General features: G+C 39.9%; 1 protein-coding gene across 7 annotated transcripts in view; it reads left to right on the top strand.

Moving 5' to 3' along the window:
- The window catches only part of GAB1 (GRB2 associated binding protein 1), a 121879-nt gene that overhangs the window by 68017 nt on the left and 33490 nt on the right, over positions 1-20372 (top strand). For 6 of the 7 annotated variants that reach the window (XM_038564542.1, XM_038564543.1, XM_038564541.1 and 3 more), the window contains exon 2: positions 15199-15493. In XM_038564542.1, coding sequence (XP_038420470.1) covers positions 15199-15493 — 295 coding nt within the window. Of the gene's footprint in view, positions 1-7866; positions 7983-15198; positions 15494-20372 lie in introns of those variants that run through there. The other variant, XM_038564547.1, reaches the window with a different exon arrangement.

Raw genomic sequence — 20372 nt, 5'->3', positions numbered from 1 at the left:
TTCAGTTGAGTTTGGATGTAAAGTTCTGTAGATATCTGTGAAATCCATCTGGTCCAGTGTATCATTTAAAGCTCTCGTTTCTTTGGAGATGTTTTGCTTAGAAGACCTATCGAGTATAGAAAGAGCTAGATTGAAGTCACCAAGTATAAGTGTATTATTATCTAAGTATTTCTTCACTTTGGTTAATAATTGATTTATATATTTGGCAGCTCCCACATTCGGAGCATATATATTGAGGATTGTTAAGTCCTCTTGTTGAATAGATCCTTTAAGTATGATATAGTGTCCCTCTTCATCTCTCACTACAGTCTTTGGGGTAAATTTTAGTTTATCTGATATAAGGATGGCTACCCCTGCTTTCTTTTGAGGACCATTCGAATGGTAAATGGTTCTCCAACCTTTTATTTTCAGGCTGTAGGTGTCCTTCTGTCTAAAATGAGTCTCTTGTAGACAGCAAATAGATGGGTCCTGCTTTTTTATCCAGTCTGAAACCCTGCGCCTTTTGATGGGGTCATTAAGCCCGTTCACATTCAGAGTTACTATTGAGAGATATGAGTTTAGTGTCATCATGATATCTATTCAGTCTTTGTTTTTGTGGACTATTCCACTGAACTTCTTCTTAAAGGGGAATTTTAAGAGTCCCCCTTAAAATTTCTTGCAGAGCTGGTTTGGAGGTCACATATTCTTTTAGTTGCTGCCTGTCTTGGAAGCTCTTTATCTCTCCTTCCATTTTGAATGAGAGCCTTGCTGGATAAAGTATTCTTGGTTGCATGTTCTTCTCCTTTAGGACCCTGAATATATCCTGCCAGCCCTTTCTGGCCTGCCAGGTCTCTGTGGAGAGGTCTGCTGTTACCCTAATACTCCTCCCCATAAAAGTCAGGGATTTCTTGTCTCTTGCTGCTTTAAGGATCTTCTCCTTATCTTTGGAATTTGCAAGCTTCACAATTAAATGTCGAGGTGTTGAACGGTTTTTATTGATTTTAGGGGGGGATCTCTCTATTTCCTGGATCTGAATGCCTGTTTCCCTTCCCAGATTAGGAAAGTTTTCAGCTAGAATTTGTTCAAATACATATTCTGGCCCTCTGTCCCTTTCGGCGCCCTCGGGAACCCCAATTAAACGTAGGTTTTTCTTCCTCAGGCTGTCGTTTATTTCCCTTAATCTATCTTCATGGTCTTTTAATTGTTTGTCTCTTTTTTCCTCAGTTTCCCTCTTTGCTATCAACTTGTCTTCTATGTCACTCACTCGTTCTTCCACCTCGTTAACCCTCGTCGTTAGGACTTCTAGTTTGGATTGCATCTCATTCAATTGATTTTTAATTTCTGCCTGATTAGCTCTAAATTCTGCAGTCATGAAGTCTCTTGAGTCCTTTATACTTTTTTCTAGAGCCACCAGTAGCTGAATAATAGTGCTTCTGAATTGGCTTTCTGACATTGAATTGTAATCCAGATTTTGTAACTCTGTGGGAGAGAGGACTGTTTCTGATTCTTTCTTTTGAGGTGAGGTTTTCCTTCTAGTCATTTTGCTCAGTGCAGAGTGGCCAAAAGCAAATTGTATTGGGAAAAAGAGAAAAAGAGAGGAGAGAAAGAAGGAAAGAAAAGAGAAAGAGAAGAAAAAAAAAAAAAGGGAAGAAAAAGAGAAAAAAAAACGGAAAAAAAAAGAAGAAAAAGAGAAAGAAAAAGAAAGGAGAAAAAAGGGGGTGGGGGAAGGAAACAAATCAAAAAGCAAAACAAAACAAAAACAAAACAAAACAAAACAAAACAAAAAAAAAAAAAAAAAAAAAAAGAACCACCGGGGAGTATCTTCTGATTCTGTGTTCTTTAAGTCCCTTGGCTTCTCCTGGGAGTTGTCCGTCTAGCTGGTGTTCTGGGGGAGGGGCCTGTTGTGCTGATTTTCAGGTGTTAGCAGTTGGGGGAGCTGCTCTGCCCCTGCCTGGTGCAGGGCTCAGTGGGGGTTGTTTACCCCGTGAGGCCGCAGGAGGAACAGCCCCAGTGGCGGGGCAGCTCTGGAAACCTGGATTCAGCTCCGGCAGGAACTCCGTCTGCAGGGCCTGGAGGCTCCGGGGCGGGGCCGCTGATGTGCTCAGCTGGGGCAGGAGCGTCCTTGCTGTCCTGGGCCCTCCCGGCCTCTGCCTGTCCCGGGGGAGGCGGGATCCTGGGCTGTGTCCCGGCGCCCTGTGCTCCGGAGCCTGCGCTGGTGGATTCGCGCTCCCGGGCCGCGCAGCCCCCTCCGCGGAGCCACCGCCCGAGCCCCTCCGAGCTGCTCCTGGAACCGCGCAGGCCCCTCTGCACGGAGCCTCTTCCTCTGCCCGAGCCCCTCCGAGCTGCTCCCGCCCCGCAGCCCCCTCCGCGGAGCTGCGGCCCGAGCCCCTCCGAGCTGCTCCGGGTCCCGCCGGGTCCCGCCGTGCGCGCTGCAGCCCTTAGGGAGCTCGGCGCACTCTCCTGGGCGCGCAGTTGCTGTTACTGTCCCGGGGAGCTCGAGGAGATCCTCGCCCTCCTGGGTCCTGCTCCACCTCCCCGCGAGCCCCTTTCCGCCCGGGAAGGTCGGTGCAGCTCCTGCTCCTCCGGGACGGGGCTCTCCTGTCCTGGGGACACTCGCCCCGGCCTCAGCCCGGCTCCTCGCGGGGCCCCTCCCCCTTGGAGGCCTTTGTTCCTTTACTTCTTTTTCCCCGTCTTCCTACCTTGATAGATGCGCGAACTCTTCTCACTGTAGCATTCCAGCTGGTCTCTCTTTAAATATCAGGCCGAATTCATAGATTTTCAGGATAATTTGAAGGTTTTCTAGGTAGTTTGGTGGAGACAGGTGATTTGGAGACCCTACTCTTCCGCCATCTTGCTCCTCCCCTCCCTTAATGTTGTTTTTGAACCATGATCCAAGTCTCAATGTATCCGTGTTTTACTTTATTATGAATTGTGAATGTTCAATAAGAAACATAGAACAGAAAATGAGAACGTTTTTTGTGTGTTTTGCTGGAAACTCAAAACACTAGCTCTATTCCAACATTAATTATTTTGGATTGGATAGCTGAACAAGAAATAGAGTTTAGAAATTTGTTGGTTTTATGGAAGATAATTTTTTTACATTTTACATTCCAGATTTGTTATTGGTATTCTATTTTTTTTTAATCTCAATTGAAGTAAGCATGTTCCTTTCCAAATAGTAATAACAACATAGATGACATGCATTTGTGGGGCAAAGTGAGTTTGTGGAACACAGTAAAATCAAGAAATAGGTTCACATAATCATCACCATCCTGGGCGCCCAGCTAATGGCAGCGCACCACAACACATGATGGGCCTAAACCCTAAGACTCTTCAGCGGTTGGTATTGCCTGTCTCGCAAGTCAGACAAATGGACTGTAAGACTGCGCTGTCCATTTAGCAGTTAGTAGCCGCAGGGGACTAACTTAAATAAATTAGAAAATCAGTTCCTCAGCTGTTCCAGCCACTTTTCAAGTTTTACATGGTGCCGTGTGGCCAGTAGCTGCTGTGAGGGCCAGCGTCGTCCTTTCTCGAGTTGCGGAAAGTTCCGTTGCACAGCATTGCTCTAAACGGCAATTAGAATGTATGTCTGAGCTAGAAGATCTTGTGACTTTAAGATGTGATACCAACTTCCTACCACTTCGGCAGTAACATTTAATTGCAATTCTCACACCTTACTTTTCAGTTAAACAAGGTACAATTGACATCATGCTTCGAGCACATGGCAGTTTGCCCATATTCTCTCTCGTGACGTCACGTTCCGCCCTTGGGCACTGGAGTATCATTTACACAGGCACACATATGTGCAACGACACTGAATGTGTGTGCGGAGAGAGGATTAACTATAATTAAGTCCACTACCACAAGTAATATTTCATAACTAAAATATGTGGAAGTCCTAATACCGTAGGCACTGTCTGAGGTTGTAGTTTCGCAAGGTTTGTACATTGGCGGGGTTCATACTGAGTTATCTCTTGATTAAGTTAGTTTCACTTTTTGTTGACTGAACCTTGGAGAGGAGACTTGGTAGGATTTATGGCTGAACTCTTACCGAGTAAGAAGGCCTGTTGCTTTGGTGGATCACCCGTTTATGCGGAGACTCAGTTAGTGGACAGCAGAGCCCCTGGAGTCACCAGGAGATGCTAGTCCGTTTCTTCAGGTAACAGTCCTCACGCCTCTTAGGTCACCAAGACCTTGATGCTACGCACTATGCGCAGCACGTAAAGAGGAATAAAACAGGATCTGCGGGAAGAAAGCAGCCGTACAAAGGATACTGGACCTGCCAGAAGAAGAGGGTGCTCAGGTAGCAGTGTGCACCAGGCGTTGGGGCCACCCCGGAGCAGTCCGCTCTACCTGGCACAGGTGACAGGTGACAGTAGAAAGGAAAGCGTTGCCAGCATTCTTTCACAGTTTCCAGTTGTTCCAAATGGAAAAGATTAGTTCCTTGCCAAAATCTCTCAGTATTTTGGAATTATTGTAAACAGTAGGGGGAAGAAGTCCTAAGAATGGTTTTCAAAAGCATTTTAGTAAAAAAAAAGCATTTTAGTGACTATGTCAGACTGCTTTATGGAGATGGAGCATATAACTCACTTACTCGATTCCTACTGTCACCAGCCTCACTGGTCTGCTCAGGACAGAGGGGTTTCCCAAGGCATAGAACTTTCAGTTTTCTCAAACAGGAATGGTTCTGGGAAAACTGCGATGGTTGGTTACTCTACCTATTGTTGAATATTCCATCGTTTCAGTTATTTACTCATATAAATAATATTGTGTTGAATATTTTGATGCTCACGTATTTAGCTGCATTCTGCATTATTTCCTTAGATGAGACTCCTAGACATGAAATTAATGGCTCAGTGACTCTGGACATGTTTGGAGCTCATGTTGACACTTCACAGCCCTTTATCATACTTTTGCCGTTTTTAGCCAGATTGGTAAGAATCTGCTTGGACATTTTGTGCTACCTCTGCCTTCACGGGTTCTTAGGGAAATACGCAGGAAACAGGTGCACACTAGCTGTGGCTCCCTTTCTGAATCTCTAACTGGCCAGATTATGTACGATTCCAACTACATTTTCTTTTTTTCGCTTTTTATTGTCTCCCTTTTTTCACGTAAGCATGTCTTGAAATTCAGTTACACTCAACAAGCATTTATTACCTGCTCTGTGTTTAGTTTCATGCAGGACAAGGAATGTCCAGAATATCAAATCCGTAGGAGATACTGTCCCAGGTCCCCGTTAGAGTTCAGGAGCACCTGCTGCTCCGAGGCAATCCAGCTACCTTGTCAGGCAGGGCTGAAGTCCTGCTCCAGGAGGTGAAGTGGATGCCCTGACCCCATTCACCCATGACTGCATCCTGGTATGAGCTTCCTGACTCTTAAAGCACATCATGGAGAGAAGAGGGGCGATCAGAGGAAACCCCTAGCCGGCAGTCTTTCTTCCAGGTGCGGTTTCAGCTCTGTGTCCCTCAGGCCTTCGCCTCGGCCACTCAGGATGTTGCAGACTTTTCTTGGACCTGCAGAGCCAGGCCCTTGCCCCTTTCAGCCTCTTCCTGGTCAGGGGAAGGAAGCCAGAAAAGCCCCAGAGTCAGAGTTGCCCTTGCAGCCCTGACGTTGAGAATGTGATGAGCTCCAGGAAGGAGCCCTCACAGGTGACAGTGCCTGCGCCCTGCCCCTGCCCCGTGCAGCAGTCACCGCCCCAGGCGACCTCCGTCCCCTTGGGGCTTGAAGGAACGGGTTTCCCTGGTTGGGGCCCAGGTCTCTACCAAACTCTTCTTTGTAGTAACCAGTATTGAAGTGTTGTTCTGGTTCCGGCTTTCTTACCGTGAGCCGCGGGGGTCCTATGGACCCCTGAAACTGTGTACAATGTCATTTCTGTGCCTTTTTCTAAGAAACAGTTCCATTGCTTTTATCAGATTCCCCGAGTGGCCTGTGACCCAGAAAAGGTGTAAGAAGTGCTTTGTGTACGTTAAATACCCAGGAGTTTCCGCCGTGGCTTCTTTCGTTTGTTTGTTTGTTGTAGGACGGATGCCAGGGCTTGGAGGTCGACATCAGTTTAACAGTGATTTCTACAAGTAAATGATACATACTTTTAATTAATGACTTACAATTCCCTGATTTTTTCCCCTCAGGTACTGTAGTATTGATTTCTGAGTAAAATTTGGTTTTGTTGTTGTTGTTTTTGCTATTATGAAGTTGTTTCAGGTCCAGCTACTTTGTCTTTGTCCAGGCAATATATGTAAACTCCTATTAAGAGGTTTGTGGAGCAGTTGTTAGCCTACATCTAGGCATTGTTCTGCATTATTTTTGGTGTATTCTTTTGTTTATATTACTAAGCTAAAGTTAGCACAGATAGCACCAGGCTAGAAAATGGTGACAATGGTTTGAAAACAGGAAATTTTAGGCTTGTGTGTGTTTGGAACAGATGATCATAATGATAGAGCCAGTGGAGTGGAAACTTCCACCGAGCCTGTTTTTTCCTTATTTTGCTCTGTGAGAAAAGATGGTGCTTCCTGGAAAACAACTCAAGTCTTTTAAAGCAAGTGGTTCTCTTTTGTCCCTGTTTCATGGCTAATTTGTTTTTCTTTATTTTATTTACCCTGGTTGTATTATTATGGAAATTCAGTATTTTTAATAGGTAAAGTAATCCCCAAAGTGCTTATTTTAGATATTTAATATTTAGATATTTAGTTCATTACCATTTACTGACATGATTTTTAAAGAAAATTAAAGTAATTTGAATATTACAATCACCAGATTTTATGGGAAGTCTTTTAAGTATTCCCTACTTGCCCTTTTTTTTTAACCCCCTAAATTCCAGTCTTTAAAACAAAGTAGTCATACTTTGTCTAAACTATTTCCTGACTAAGACTCCTTCCAGATGTATCCTGGAATTCTATATTTAAAAGAAAGGCTAAATTCATTCACTAATTTCAGAGTAAAGAAAAGAAGGTATGTATTTCCATGTGTATATAAACTTTTTTGTTTTATGTACATCATTCCTTAGTTTTTAAATATTAATACTTTATTTTTTAGAGCATTTTTAGCTGTAAGCTTTTTAAGCATGTAATATTTTTTAAATTATAGAAGTAATAAGTGGCAGCTCCTTGAAAAAAATCAGACTATGACAAAAGTATGTAAAATACAAATAGGAAAACTTGTCTGACCTTCCCATCCCTATTTCTGGAATTAACTGCAGTTAAGGCTTCCAGTGTGTCTCCTTCCAGACACATGTTATCTAAACATAGTTTGTGTGTACAAACACACAATAATGTCAGACAAATGGAAATTCTACTGTATGTTTAATTCTGCAGGTTGCTCTTTTTTTTTTTTTTCATTTGACAATTATCTTGTGGACATTTTTCATATATAGATTCTATCTCACGTTTTAAGTGCTTTGCATCAATTTGTTACTATATAGATGTCTCATCATTAATTTAACCATTTACCCCAATGAAGAAATTTAGATTAAAGTCTGTCTTACCAAAAATGGCATTTTCATCTTATGAAACACATATCTTCAGCACTAACATTTTACAGATTTCGGAGATCATACATGACTTTTGAATTCTACCAAAGAATTCATGGTAATGATCTTCTTTCCTTAACTGTCAGTTGTGAAGTATCATTTAAGAGATTTCAAATAAGAAAGTTCCACTGTCTTTTCTTTCCCAGCTTTCAAGGATGATACAGGGTTAGTAAAATTACCATGGTGATGTTTCTAGGGTAGTTGGCTCAAGAAAGTAGAAAGTGCTGTTCTGCAGTTTGTCACATCAAGGCAAACTTTGTTAGGGTTTGGCAACGATCAGGGACCTAAATTCAGTCATCAGAGTTCTCTCTCAAGTGCTCTAAGGGCTGGTTAATGGGCTGCTTGGGACCTGTGTACTGAGAGTTCAGAGGAAGGTAGTCAGGAGGTCCCTTAACTAGGCCGGAGTTGAGGAAAGCTTCAAAGAAGAGGTCTTGAGCTTGGTCTTGAAGAATGGGCAGGAGCCCATTGGGTGAGAGAGGTAAGATGTGTTAGACTCAAAACAACAGAGTGTGGGTGTTTGGTGCAGTCGTCTGTAGAGGTGAGAGATCGAGGGGGGTTGGTGAGTGGCAGGTAAGTATGGTGTTAGAGAACCCTGTATGTCATCCTATGAAAGGAGTTTGCACTTTATCCTAATAGCAACTTTGGACTTTTTTCTTTCCCTGAGATCTTCTCCTCTAAGTTCACTGACTCTCTGCAATCATTCTGATGAACAGAAAACTTCAAAAGCATCCCCTGAAGGCTTTGAGGGCTTCGCAATGTGTAAAGTGTTGTTGCAGATACAGAAAAATTTAAGGAATGGTCTTGGTCTTCAAGGAACTTGATGTCTAGTTGGGGAAATAATTCATAAACATTGGAACATTTGAAAGTGTGTGTAGCAAGATAACAGATGGTTCCACACTATCCCATAGCAATGTAAGAGACATTTCAGAGTAGTAACTGCTGAATTGCCAAGAGTCCAGAGGGAAGGTGAGAGGAATGGGGAAGGTTTGCACAGAATCTTAAAGAATGGATTAGGTTTCCAACAGTAGAAAGGAGTTCAAACATTTGCCAGTGGGATAAATATTGTAAACAAAAACAAGTAGGGAGATCTATTTAACCTCACTGGCAACAGTAGAAGGCATGGTGAATTCGATAGAAATAAGCTTAAAAGGAGCTCTGATGGTTTTTGAAATTCTGTTTCATTGAGCAACCTAATTCTGCCTATTGGTTGGACCAGTGGTTCTCAGTCTAGGGGGCACTTTAGAATCATCTGTTGAGCATTTACAACTAGCTACGCCTGTGCCAGGGCTAATGCCCCAGACCGACGATCTGTCTGAGATGAGGTGTGGCCCTAGGCATCATTTTTTTTTTTTTTAAAGTAAGATTCTTCAGTTATTTCTTATGAGCAGTTAGAGTTGAGAATCACTGGACCACCTGACCTCTTTTTTTTTTTTTTTTTTTAGTCCACCTGTATATTGATTATTTCTTTAGTAATTAATTCTTCCAGTAAAGGATTCAGGAAAGGGGTTAGGGAGTCTTGGCAAGCATTTACAGCACGCATCAAGAGATTGGTTATACCACAGAGAAGTCAGAAAACAGCAGAGCAACAGTTATAGTGTTTTTATTTAAAACAGAGCCCATTTGCCATCTTGGGCCAATTAGTCCTATTTTGTGAATTTATTAATATTATTGCAGGTAATGGTTTGAGGCTAATCTGGATTGAGATTTTATTTTTCTCCCCATGAGATAATGGAACTCCATCTGTGGTTTCCAGGCAATGGGTTGATACCCACACTCTGTAGGGTGTATGATAAACCTATTTTAAGACTTTGATTCAATGTGACAAGCCTGTTATCAGTTTAACTTACATAATTTGCTTAAGTACAGAAAGTATGTAAAAGAATAATTCCTTTAAAATTAAGTTTTAAAAATACATCTCATATCTGTAGAGTTTTTAAGACAAATGAAGCTTATACACCTCTAGCTAGCCTGACAATTTGTTTATAAATGGGTGGGGCAGGTTGCAGTTATGTCGTTATCCCCATAACACATAAATAATGCAAGAACTTCCATGTTTTTATCCTTGCCTCCTTTGATTGGCGTATTCAGCAGATATAGACTGAGCACCTCCTTGGGGCTGGGCAGTGGGAAAAGAAAGATGAAAGGTGAAAAACTATGGCTCCAGCCCTCAGGAAACTCACTTGTAGAAATGTCAAACACCATAACTAGGATCGGGGTGGAAATGGGGAGTGTGGAGGAGCCCATTCAGGGATGGTGCCCTGAGGGGTCTGAGCTGAGTGTGGGGAGGTGGGTTATGTGTCACAGGGCAGCATTGTCAGGGCCAGAGGCAGGGCAGAAGCAGAGTGTTAGTGGAACTGCCATCATTTCTGGTGTGTTGGGAAGGCAGCAAGGCAAGAGGTGAGGCCGGGGAGACAGGGAGAGGCTTGGAGGGCGCTGTGTGCCCTATCCTGTCGGCGGTCACTGAACACAGGCAGTGGGTAAACGGCAGTGCAAATACTCCAAGCATTATGGATATCTAGTTTGGTATCTTATATCAATTTATCTCCACTGGGATCCATGGACTATATATAGTCTCTTCTCCTTGGACGTTAATGTAGTAGCCAAAGTTACTCTTAAAACCCTGGCATAAGACAATGTCACTAGAGTAGGGTGCTTTACAGCTACTTCAAAATGCAGACCTGTTGAGGAAGTCTTATTCCTGCATCATTTATTCAACTTAAAATTGAAATGATGATTGCATATAAGAAAAGACAACAAAGTAAATTTGCATTGTTCCTCTCAAGCAAACCTTCTTGTAATGGAAGTCCAGTGTGAAAATTATTTGTCACATGAATTTTGTTTAAAATTGCTTTGAGTGTTCGGTTTTGAAGGTTTCTAGAAAACTTGCCCTTTTTTGTCTGTTACTGCTGCAGGATTGGAGAGGCAACGTACAGCTTTCTATGGGGCTACCAAGGCAGCAAGGATAAAAATAGGGCAAACTTTAAGAATCCCAGATATTTTCAGATAACAAAGACTGATTTATGTGGGCCCATTTTGCACTCTGACAAAACATAGAGAAGCTTTTGTGCTGTGATTAGCAAGGGTGCTGATGTCAGTTCTCTTGTTGAGCATCAAGCTTTATTCCGTAGCTAAATTGTGCTTTGTACCATAATCCAGAGAACCTTTGTATCTGCCTTATTAAAGTGTGTAGTTTATGTAATTGCTTTTGTTTTCCAGTTTAATCTGTGCCAGATTCAATGAGAGTGACTCATTTTGTGACTGAGACAAACATTCACATTTGGACCATGTTAAAAATAAATAAATAAGTGGCAGGTGCTGTTGGCTAAAGTCTGTGTTTTAATGTTGTAATTTCCTGCTGTAAGAGTTCATCTCTTATCCTCTGTAATCACTAGTGCAACCTATCTACTGCACCCTGATTGATTGCTACTCATTTCTTGGCTATTTATTTTAGTTTCCAAGAGCCTTTTAAATTTGAACAGTATCATTTGAGCAGAGAAGCAAAGAAATGGCAGGGGAGCCACCGTTAACCGGAAGACAGAGTGACACATAAGCTGTAGCAGAAGGACACATTCCATTCTTTTCTGTTGTTCTCCTAAGGTGTTTTGTGCATGTGTTTTGGTAAAGCTCTTAGCTATGTTTATTTATTATATATATGTTCAGTATTGGAGCTCTTTTTCTCAAGTGGAAGAGTTTTTGAAAGCACACCTTTCTATTCAACGTGGCCCATCTGCCTAATCTAATATGATCAAAATTTTACAACCATAGAGTCTTAGGGGAATTCTTTCAATTGTACCGGATGCTGTGCTATATATGCATTGAGTATGTAATGACAAATGGTCACTGTTTTCATGGACTTCACAATCTGCTTAGAGAATTAGGTACTAAATAAACACAAAGAAAATTAAAATTGCAAAATGACGATGATAATCACTACATAGGTAATAAAGTATATTACATAGATAATAAGGTCCCTAAAACTGTTCCCTACTTTACATTGGGGGTCGTTGGGAAGGGAAGGCCTAGAAGGTCATAGCCTGGCGAAGATAGGGAAAGAACATACTAGACTCAGGAAAACCATGCGCAAAGTCTCTGAGGCAGGAAACAGTTTGGCATCCTATTAACTGTATTATTAGAAGAGAGCAGTGACAATTGATAAGCCTAACTATATTAAAAAGATTATAGAGGAACTTAGACAAGCACGGCAGCATGGCGCTATTTAGTATAGGAGCAGGTGATCCTCCGTACAATACAGGTCAGTGGCCTCAGAGAGCTGGAATACTTGGTCTGAGTCATTGGGGAATGGATGGATTATGTTCAATGGCTTATGTCGTAAGGCATTTTAGAGAGATTTCCATGCAAGACATTAAAGTTTTAAAAAGTCATTTCTGTATTTAAAGATGGAACCTTCACTATCTGGAGAAATCACTTACTAAAAGATAGGATTCCTTGATAGCCCTAGATAAATGACATAATACTGTATTTTCTTTTCTCTATTACATTTTACAAGGTTTACTGCTTGAGAGGGAGGTATCCATAGAAGCATAACTTTATTAAGAGATGACATGTATTTATTTTGAAATAAATAGATGTCTTATGTATTAACTGAGTGGATGTTTGTAATCCAGAAAGCAGTGCTACATTCATGTGAATTAACACATTAATGCTTTTTTTCAGTGTTATCTAAAGCATCTGTAAGAACTCTCCACTGCCTTTCCCTGGACACTGCTAATAGTTTACTCTTTACTTGGAGCTAGAGTGAGACTGAGATGTTAATTTAAAACCTTGATGACATTATTATTTAAAATTTTATTTAAATTCAATTTGGCGGCATACAGTATAGCACCCAGGGCTCATCTCATCATGTGCCGCCCTTAATGCCTGTCACCCAGTCACCCAGTCACCCCATCCCCCCCAACCCACGTCGCCTTCTGCAACCTTCGTTTGTTTTCCAGAGTTAGGGGAGTCTCTCATGAAAACCTTGATGATATTAAAGAACTACATAATATTTTTAGGCCTTTGTGATATTTCTATTAATCTTGCTGAAGGATTGCACCTAGTTTTTCCATGAAGGAATGCCTCACCATTTTGGGATAGTTCTGCAGATCCTTGGCCAGGTTTGCTGTATTCTCAGATATTTTCATGCATAGTAAATATTTCATCATAATTAGTCAACTCCTTGAGAGTGGCCATCATGAATTACCTACTTGTGTTTCTTCCTACATATATTTACAATGTAATCAGTAACTTACTGAATGATTAACTGGCTGATTTACCATTTCCTTGAATGGGTGCAATTTAAATACTCCATTAAAATGTTGAATCTTAAGTTATCACCCAAGTTAATTCAGTTATGAGTACGGTTTAAGTTCTTCCAAGAGGAAGACGTTCAAAGAGGAGTAAAGCTTAGTATTGTTTCTGGGCAGAGTTGTTGGGTTTAAAGACTGCTGAAGTGGACTGTTGCGGTTATTTGGTTCTGCTTTTCTTATTTCATCAGTGTAGATTTCAGGGAGAGTAATAGTAAAAGAATTCTAGGCTTCCTGATTCAGGCATTGCATCAGACTCAAAATTTAGCAAATCTTGCAGAGGGAGTATGTTGTGAGTAGGTATCCAGATTGCCACTATGTTTTGGGAAGAGAAGGAAAAAGAGAAAGGAGAAGGAAAATTGCAGCCTACACTCGGGGAATATAGATCTTATCCATATGGTCTTTGAACAAATAGACTGTCCAGAAGGACATATAGTCCATTTCTTTGCTTGCTTTTCAGCTGAGAAATCAGGAAAGCTTCTGAACCCCTTTCCCCTTCCTCCTTGCTACTTATGCCCCACCACCCCAAGAGATGAAAGAGAGAGAGAGAGAGATCGATCTGTGGCTTAAAATACGAAGGACTCTTTTGAAGTATCTTTATATTTTTTTAAAAGATTTTATTTATTTATTCATGAGAGATACAGAGAGAGGCAAAGACATAGATAGAAGGAGAAGCAGGCTCCATGCAGGAAGCCCGATTCGGGACTTGATCTTGGGACCCTGGGATCACGCCCTGAGCAGAAGGCAGACGCTCAACCACTGAGCCTCCCAGGTGTCCCATGAAGTATCTTTATTCTTTATGGCATGATATTAAAGCATGAAGAAAGTTATTGTTTTTCTTTTAATGTGGCAAGATATACCTAACATAAAATTTACCGTTTTAGCCATTTTCAAGTGTAGTTTCAGCGGCGTGAAGTACATTCACTTTGTTGTGTAACCCTCACCAGTGTCCATCTCCAGAACTCTTTCATCTTCCCAAACTGAAACTGTACCCACTAAACACTAACTCCTTATCCCTGCCTTCCAGCCACTGGCAACTACCATTCTGCTGCTTGTCTCTGTGAGTTCGATTGCCGAAGAAGGTACCTCATATAAGTGGAGTCATACAATTTTTTGTCCTTTAGCGACTCGCTTATTTCATTTAGTATCACATCACAAGATTGATCCATGTTATAGCGTATGTCTGATTTTTCTTTCCTTTTAAGACTGAGTAATATTCCATATGTATCTATATACCACCACATTTTATTAATTTCTTCACTCATCAGTGGATACTTGGGTTGCTTCTACCTTTTGACTATTGTGAATAATGCTACTATAAACATGGGTGTACAAATACCTGTTTGAGACCTTGCTTTCAGTTCTTTTGGATATTTACTCACAACTGAAATCTTTTGAGGAACTGCCATACCATTTTCCATACTATTATGGAAACAATTTTACATTCCCATCAGCAGTGTACAAAGGTTCCAATTTCTGCCATTGTCGCCAATACTTGTTATTTTCTACTTTTTTGATAACAGACATCCTAATGTGTATGAAGTTGTATCACTGTGGTTTTGATTTGCATTTCTCTAATGATAGTGATATTGAGCATCTTTTCGTGTGCTTATTGGTCATTTATGTATCTTTGGAAAATCTGTTCAAGTCCTTTGCCCATTTTTAAATTGCTTTTGTTGTTATTATTGAGTTGTAAGAATTCTTTATATATTATAGACATCAGTCTTTTATCAGAGAATTTATTTGCAGATATTTTCTCTCCTTCTGTGACTTGGCTTTTCACTCTATTGATCAAGTCCTTCAGTGTATAAATTGTAGATTTTGATATATACCTATTTTTTCTTTTGTGTTTCTTCTGCATTCTTAGTGGCATATCCGGTTAGTCATTGCCAAATCCGATGTTGTAAAGCTTTTCCCTATGTTTTCTTCTAAGAGCTTTATAGTTTTAGCTCCTATGGTTAGGTCTTTGATCGTTTTAAATTTATTTTTGTGTGATGTAAAGTATCCAACTTCATTCTTTTGCACGTGGATATCCAGTTTTCTTGGCACCATTTGTTGAAATCACTGCTTTTTTATGTTTAATGAAAACTAAGTCTTCCTTGGTTGGTTGACTTGATATTACATATTAGTATAATATCTTCTAATATCAATCAATATCTTCTAGTATTCTATTAGAAAATCTAATAAAAATAATAAATATGTATATATAGACACACTGTTAATTGATGCATCAGTAAACTTTGCTGGAGTGGTAGATTCTGTGGAAATGAATAATAATAAAACACATGACTTTCTCTACACAATGTATTTGTAAAATTGGTTTGATGAGTGAGCACCTTCTTGAAAAATGTCATAAATTAATACTAGATGGATATTTTGTTTCGTTCCTAGGCATGGAAGAGGAGATGGTTTGTGTTACGCAGTGGTCGCTTAACTGGAGATCCAGATGTCTTGGAATACTACAAAAATGATCATGCCAAGAAGCCTATCCGTATTATTGATTTAAATTTATGTCAACAAGTTGATGCTGGATTGACGTTTAACAAAAAAGAGTTTGAAAACAGCTACATTTTTGATATCAACACCATTGACCGAATTTTCTACTTGGTAGCAGACAGTGAGGAAGAGATGAATAAGTGGGTTCGTTGTATTTGTGATATCTGTGGGTTTAATCCTACAGAAGAAGGTAAGCTCAAGATTTTATTATTCAGCCAGAGTTCTCCTTTATTACTGCATTTTTAGAACAGTTATAAAATTCTTTGTTATTTCAGTTACACAATATAATATTTTGTTTATTTTTTATAATAGCTAACAACATTTGGAATCAGTTTGGGGAGAAATTTTTAGGAGAGATTTAACCATTATGGGCCAGTGTCTAAATAAATGTCTTCAAAAGATGACAAGAAGACATACTTATTTAAGAGCATTTCTTGAGTCTATATATATCAAGTTGAACCTTATAGTGCTGCTGATGTATGACTATTTTTCACCTATTAAAAACATCATTTTCATGTGGCTGTATTCTTTAGATGTTCTCTTAAAAACTAGGGCAGCCCCAGTGGCCCAGTGGTTTAGCGCCGCCTTCAGCCCGTGGCGTGATCCTGGAGTCCTGGGATCGAGTCCTATGTCCGGCTCCCTGCATGGAGCCTGCTTCTCCCTCTGCCTGTGTCTCTGCCTGTCTCTCTCTCTCTCTGTCTCTCAGGAATAAATAAATAAATAAAATCTTTAAAAGACAAAACAAAAACTATATTGGATTATGAAGTTAGGAAATAGCCAAAATGATTACCAGTACCTATGAAAAGCAAGTGACTGACTATCAGTCACAAAACATGATGAATAAGTAGCAAATGAGTTGCCTTAAACAGAGGTCCTAAAAAGAGCATGGAGGGGGATGGGGCTCAAGGTTTGGATAAGACATAGTGAAGAAAAGCTTCTCAGGTAAACTGTAGGCTTTTGAAGGAAGTAGAATTTCTACATAAGTGAAAAAAGGGATACAGAACCCTCTAGGTGTTGGGGCAAGGGAGAGCAGGGACCCAGAGATAGAACAGCATCCTACTTGACTCTAGAGCAGGGGGCTGTGAATGATAAGGGAATGGGGAGAGTTGCGTGAGGAGCTGAGATTTAGAATGCCTGTCCTGGGAAGACCTGAGTGGGTTGAAGTTTCATGAAGAATTCTACAGGTGGAATTCCTTTTCAGGTGCTTTAATATAGCTGTTCTGACCATTTATTCCCTGTCAACCTCTCTACTTCTCTTTCTTTTACAACAAACACATATCTAGGGGACTGCAATACACATTTAGGTTTGTAAAGTCAAAAGTCAGAAATAAAGGTGACCTGCGGCCTTTAACCTTACCATCTTCATGGTTATGCTCACATTTACAGTGTGCACTTCCAAATATCTATATTTAGGAGTGCTGGAGGTTCAGTGAAGGCTGGAAAAATTGCGTCAATAATCAACATCAAGTTTTGGATTGAAGTGAAAGAGCAATCATCTCTAATTAGCTCAGGTCAGCCTGCTGTTTCCTTTCTGGCCAGTCAGCAGCCCACAAGAAGGAGCCTTCCAGGACTGGGATTGGCCCAGTGGGGTGGGGAAAACCCCTTGACGAGGACGAGGGGATCCAGAATCCTGAGGGGGCAGCACTGAGACAGGAAAGGAGGCATCCAGTTTAGATAGGAGGCAGCTAATGAACTGGAGCTTTTCAACAGAGCTCTAGTGATTGAGAGCCTCAAGAAATTGTTCACGTGTGGAACTGTGGAACTAAGGCTTTGGTGGTTTTTGTGAAGTTACTAAATATGTTCACATTGTAAGTGGGTGTGGGAGTATTACTTCTAACTCCATTTAAACTCCTTTCCTATCTTCTTGCATATATATAGTCTATATTTGAGTGTAGTGGAGGATTTTAAAGAGAAAGTCACAAATGAGATAGCTCTCTAATGGTTACTTAATGACCACTCAGTAATGATAATTTTGGGATTAAATTACTACATTAGTTTCATTATGGGATGGATTTTTCAGTTAAAATAATTTAAGTCCTCATATATTCTTTTGGTCGATATTCTTTTGCCTGCTACCTGTTCAGTTTAGAATTTGCTTTTAGTGACATAAAAGTAGACCTCTGTCCTCGTTGGTGCCTGTACGGATTCAGCTGATCTGAAAGACTAAGCAGTAGGTGTTCTTCCATCTGTCTTTGTTTTCTGTATAATTCTCCTAAATACAATTAACAAAGGAAATGAGATACCCTCGTAGAGATACATTCTTTAGCCAAGGAATAGATCTAGTTTTTGAAAGCCCATTCAAGGGTGGGTAGAGTTGAGAATAAGGGTTTTGAATGCATAAGTATCTGAGAATTTTGCAAGTTTCAAGGCATGAAACTGGTCCATTTGTCCACCTTAGAACGACTCTCCTCATCTGAGAGTTTGATGAACACCCAGTCATCTCTGAGAAGAAAGAAATTTTTGTCAGCATTTGAAAATTGGTTCATTAATTGGCCAAATTATTGAATTTGCCAGAGCTCTACTAGGCTTTGGACATTCTTTCAACTTACGGAGGCAGATGGTAAACATTACAGACGTGGAACTGAGTGAGCATCTAATGTGGAAGGATTCATATGTAGAATAGTTCATACAGTTGATGAGTCCAAGATACATACTGTGTGCGCGTATGTATATGTGTGTGTACATGTATATGTATATATATGATACGTAATCATACTTTATTAAAGTATAATTAAGTATGATACTATAGGACTGTGTTAATGTAGTTCTTACCTTCATAGAGCTTACAGTCAGTCTAGTAGAGACAGGCAAATACTCTAGGAATTGTAATACTGGTGGATAACTATCCCAGTAAAGAAGAAATAAATAAGGACAGATAGCAGCTAATTTAGTTTTAAGAAGGTCAGGAAAAGCCTAGGTAGTTTTAAATGGCTCTTGACTGTAGCTGATAATGGCCTAAGAACTTTATTTTGTACTTAGTGGAACATTTTCATTGATATTAGTAGCCAGAATCAGCCACAATATCTATTTTTCACTTTATAAGCATAGTAATATAAGGAGGGGGGCAAACTCCCAAATCCTTTTAAAACAGATAAAGTACATTTGCCCTGAATGAAACTCTCGATTTGTGAATGTTTTATCTTCACAATATCAATAAAGGGGAGACTGTAAGAAAATTAATAGTATTAATCAAATTTGATACATATAATGAGTTGGTTACCAAAACAGCTATGCTAACCATAACTCATCTCTTCATTAAAACAAGCCACTAAGGATTTCAATTTGCCAGTGTTTTGTTTTTTTTTTTTAAGATTTTATTTATGCATAAGAGACACACAGAGAGAGGCAAAGACACAGGCAGAGGGAGAAGCAGGCTTCATGCAGGGAGCCCAATGGGGGACTTGATCTCAGGACCCTGGGGTCACGCCCTGGGCTGAAGGTGGCACTCAACCACTGAGCCCCCAGCGCCCCTTGCCAGTACTTTCTAAATGTAGTTTACGAGCTATATCTAAATGCAACTGCATTGTTTTTTAAATTCTACAATATGGATTTTTTTACAAGTTCATCCTGGCCTCCCAAATAGCCACAGTTAGAAATATCTTACCATGATGTTGAAGACTTGGGCTTCTCTTAAATCATAAAGTTGTAAATAAATCAGTAAGTCCTAAATCATTGAAAGATGAACAGTCCTTCATTGTATAGTATCAAGGAGCCACAAAAATATTTTACTGTATAATTTTTTGATTTTTCGTGCATAGTAGCAAAACTGTAAAAAGGCTTTAAAGTTAATCACTGTATTTCTTTATTCATTTGTAGTATCTGTAAGATTTATATCAAATTCTAAACTGCAGAGAACTGCTATTATCCTTTGTGATCACGTTCATGCAGTTTATATGACAAGATAAATATCAAATTACGTGTGTTCTTCTATTTACTTTACCACCTACTTTATATTCTTTTGCTTCCAAAAAGATCTCACCACCAATCACTAAATAATAGGTGTTTTTGTTTTTACCTAGATCTGTCCCTAGAGCCGTGTGCTCTTCCCATATCAGAGCTGAGTATGCTCTCACTCTTGGCTTAAAACTAATGACACAAAACCGTGTTTCACTATACTCGTGTCAGCCTAGATGTGGGAAGAAATATCCTATGCTTGGATATTACAGTCTGAGAAAACAACTATCTGCAGTCCCTATGAGAATAACTAGTTTTTGCTGAAAACAAAAGGAAAGAGGAAAAATCTGACCTGTGTTTTGATTCCAGGAACCTCTCAAAATATCGTTACCATGTTATTTCCGCTGCCCCAGGTGACCACTGCTATTATTGAATACTCAGAATGCTGGCAAGCTGAATCTGTTTTTAAATTCTAGCTCATTGAACTGTGTGCAGTTCCTATGAATGCTTTTATTTAGCAGATTTGAGGGTAGAAACTAATTTCTTTTGTTTTTCTTGGAAATGTGCAGATTTATTTTTGTTTCTACACTGAGGTGGAAGCTGTTAAATCTACTAAACAAGTGCCAGGAAACATAGCCTAAGGACTCTAAGCAGCTAACTAACTTGGCGCAGAGGTTCCTGGTCTAATTTCAGGGTAGAAGACTAGAAAGTTGCCTTGTATCAGTCAGTTGAGTTGCTTTTCTCAAAATGCCCAGATAATAGTGGCTTAAAAAGTAGTATAGATCTATCTAGAATAGATCCCTATTTGATACTCTTCACTTTAGAAAAGTAGGCAAACTAATGTAAGAATATACATATGCTCTCTTTCCTGTAAGCAATTCTTAATTAGAGAACTTTTAAATTTCTTTTTATTTACTTTTTTATTCAGGTATAATTTAAGTAACAGATCTTAACTGCACAGTTCAACATAGTTTTATATATCCATGTATATCTGCATATAGAAATAGAAATTTGTATAACTGCCACTCAGATCAAGAAACGAACATTTCCAGCCCCCAGATGGTTATTTCATTCTTTTTCCCAGTAAAAACTCAGAAAAAAAGCCCAAATGTAACTATGATTTTGCTTCTATAACCATAGATTAGTTTTGCCTATATGTAAACTTTGTATGAGTA

The sequence above is a fragment of the Canis lupus genome, chromosome 19 (genome assembly GCF_011100685.1).
Source record: "Canis lupus familiaris isolate Mischka breed German Shepherd chromosome 19, alternate assembly UU_Cfam_GSD_1.0, whole genome shotgun sequence".
In the NCBI taxonomy this organism is placed as follows: domain Eukaryota; kingdom Metazoa; phylum Chordata; class Mammalia; order Carnivora; family Canidae; genus Canis; species Canis lupus.
The sequence above is the reverse complement of the archived record's forward strand: the minus strand, read 5'-3'. Positions and strand labels throughout refer to the sequence as shown.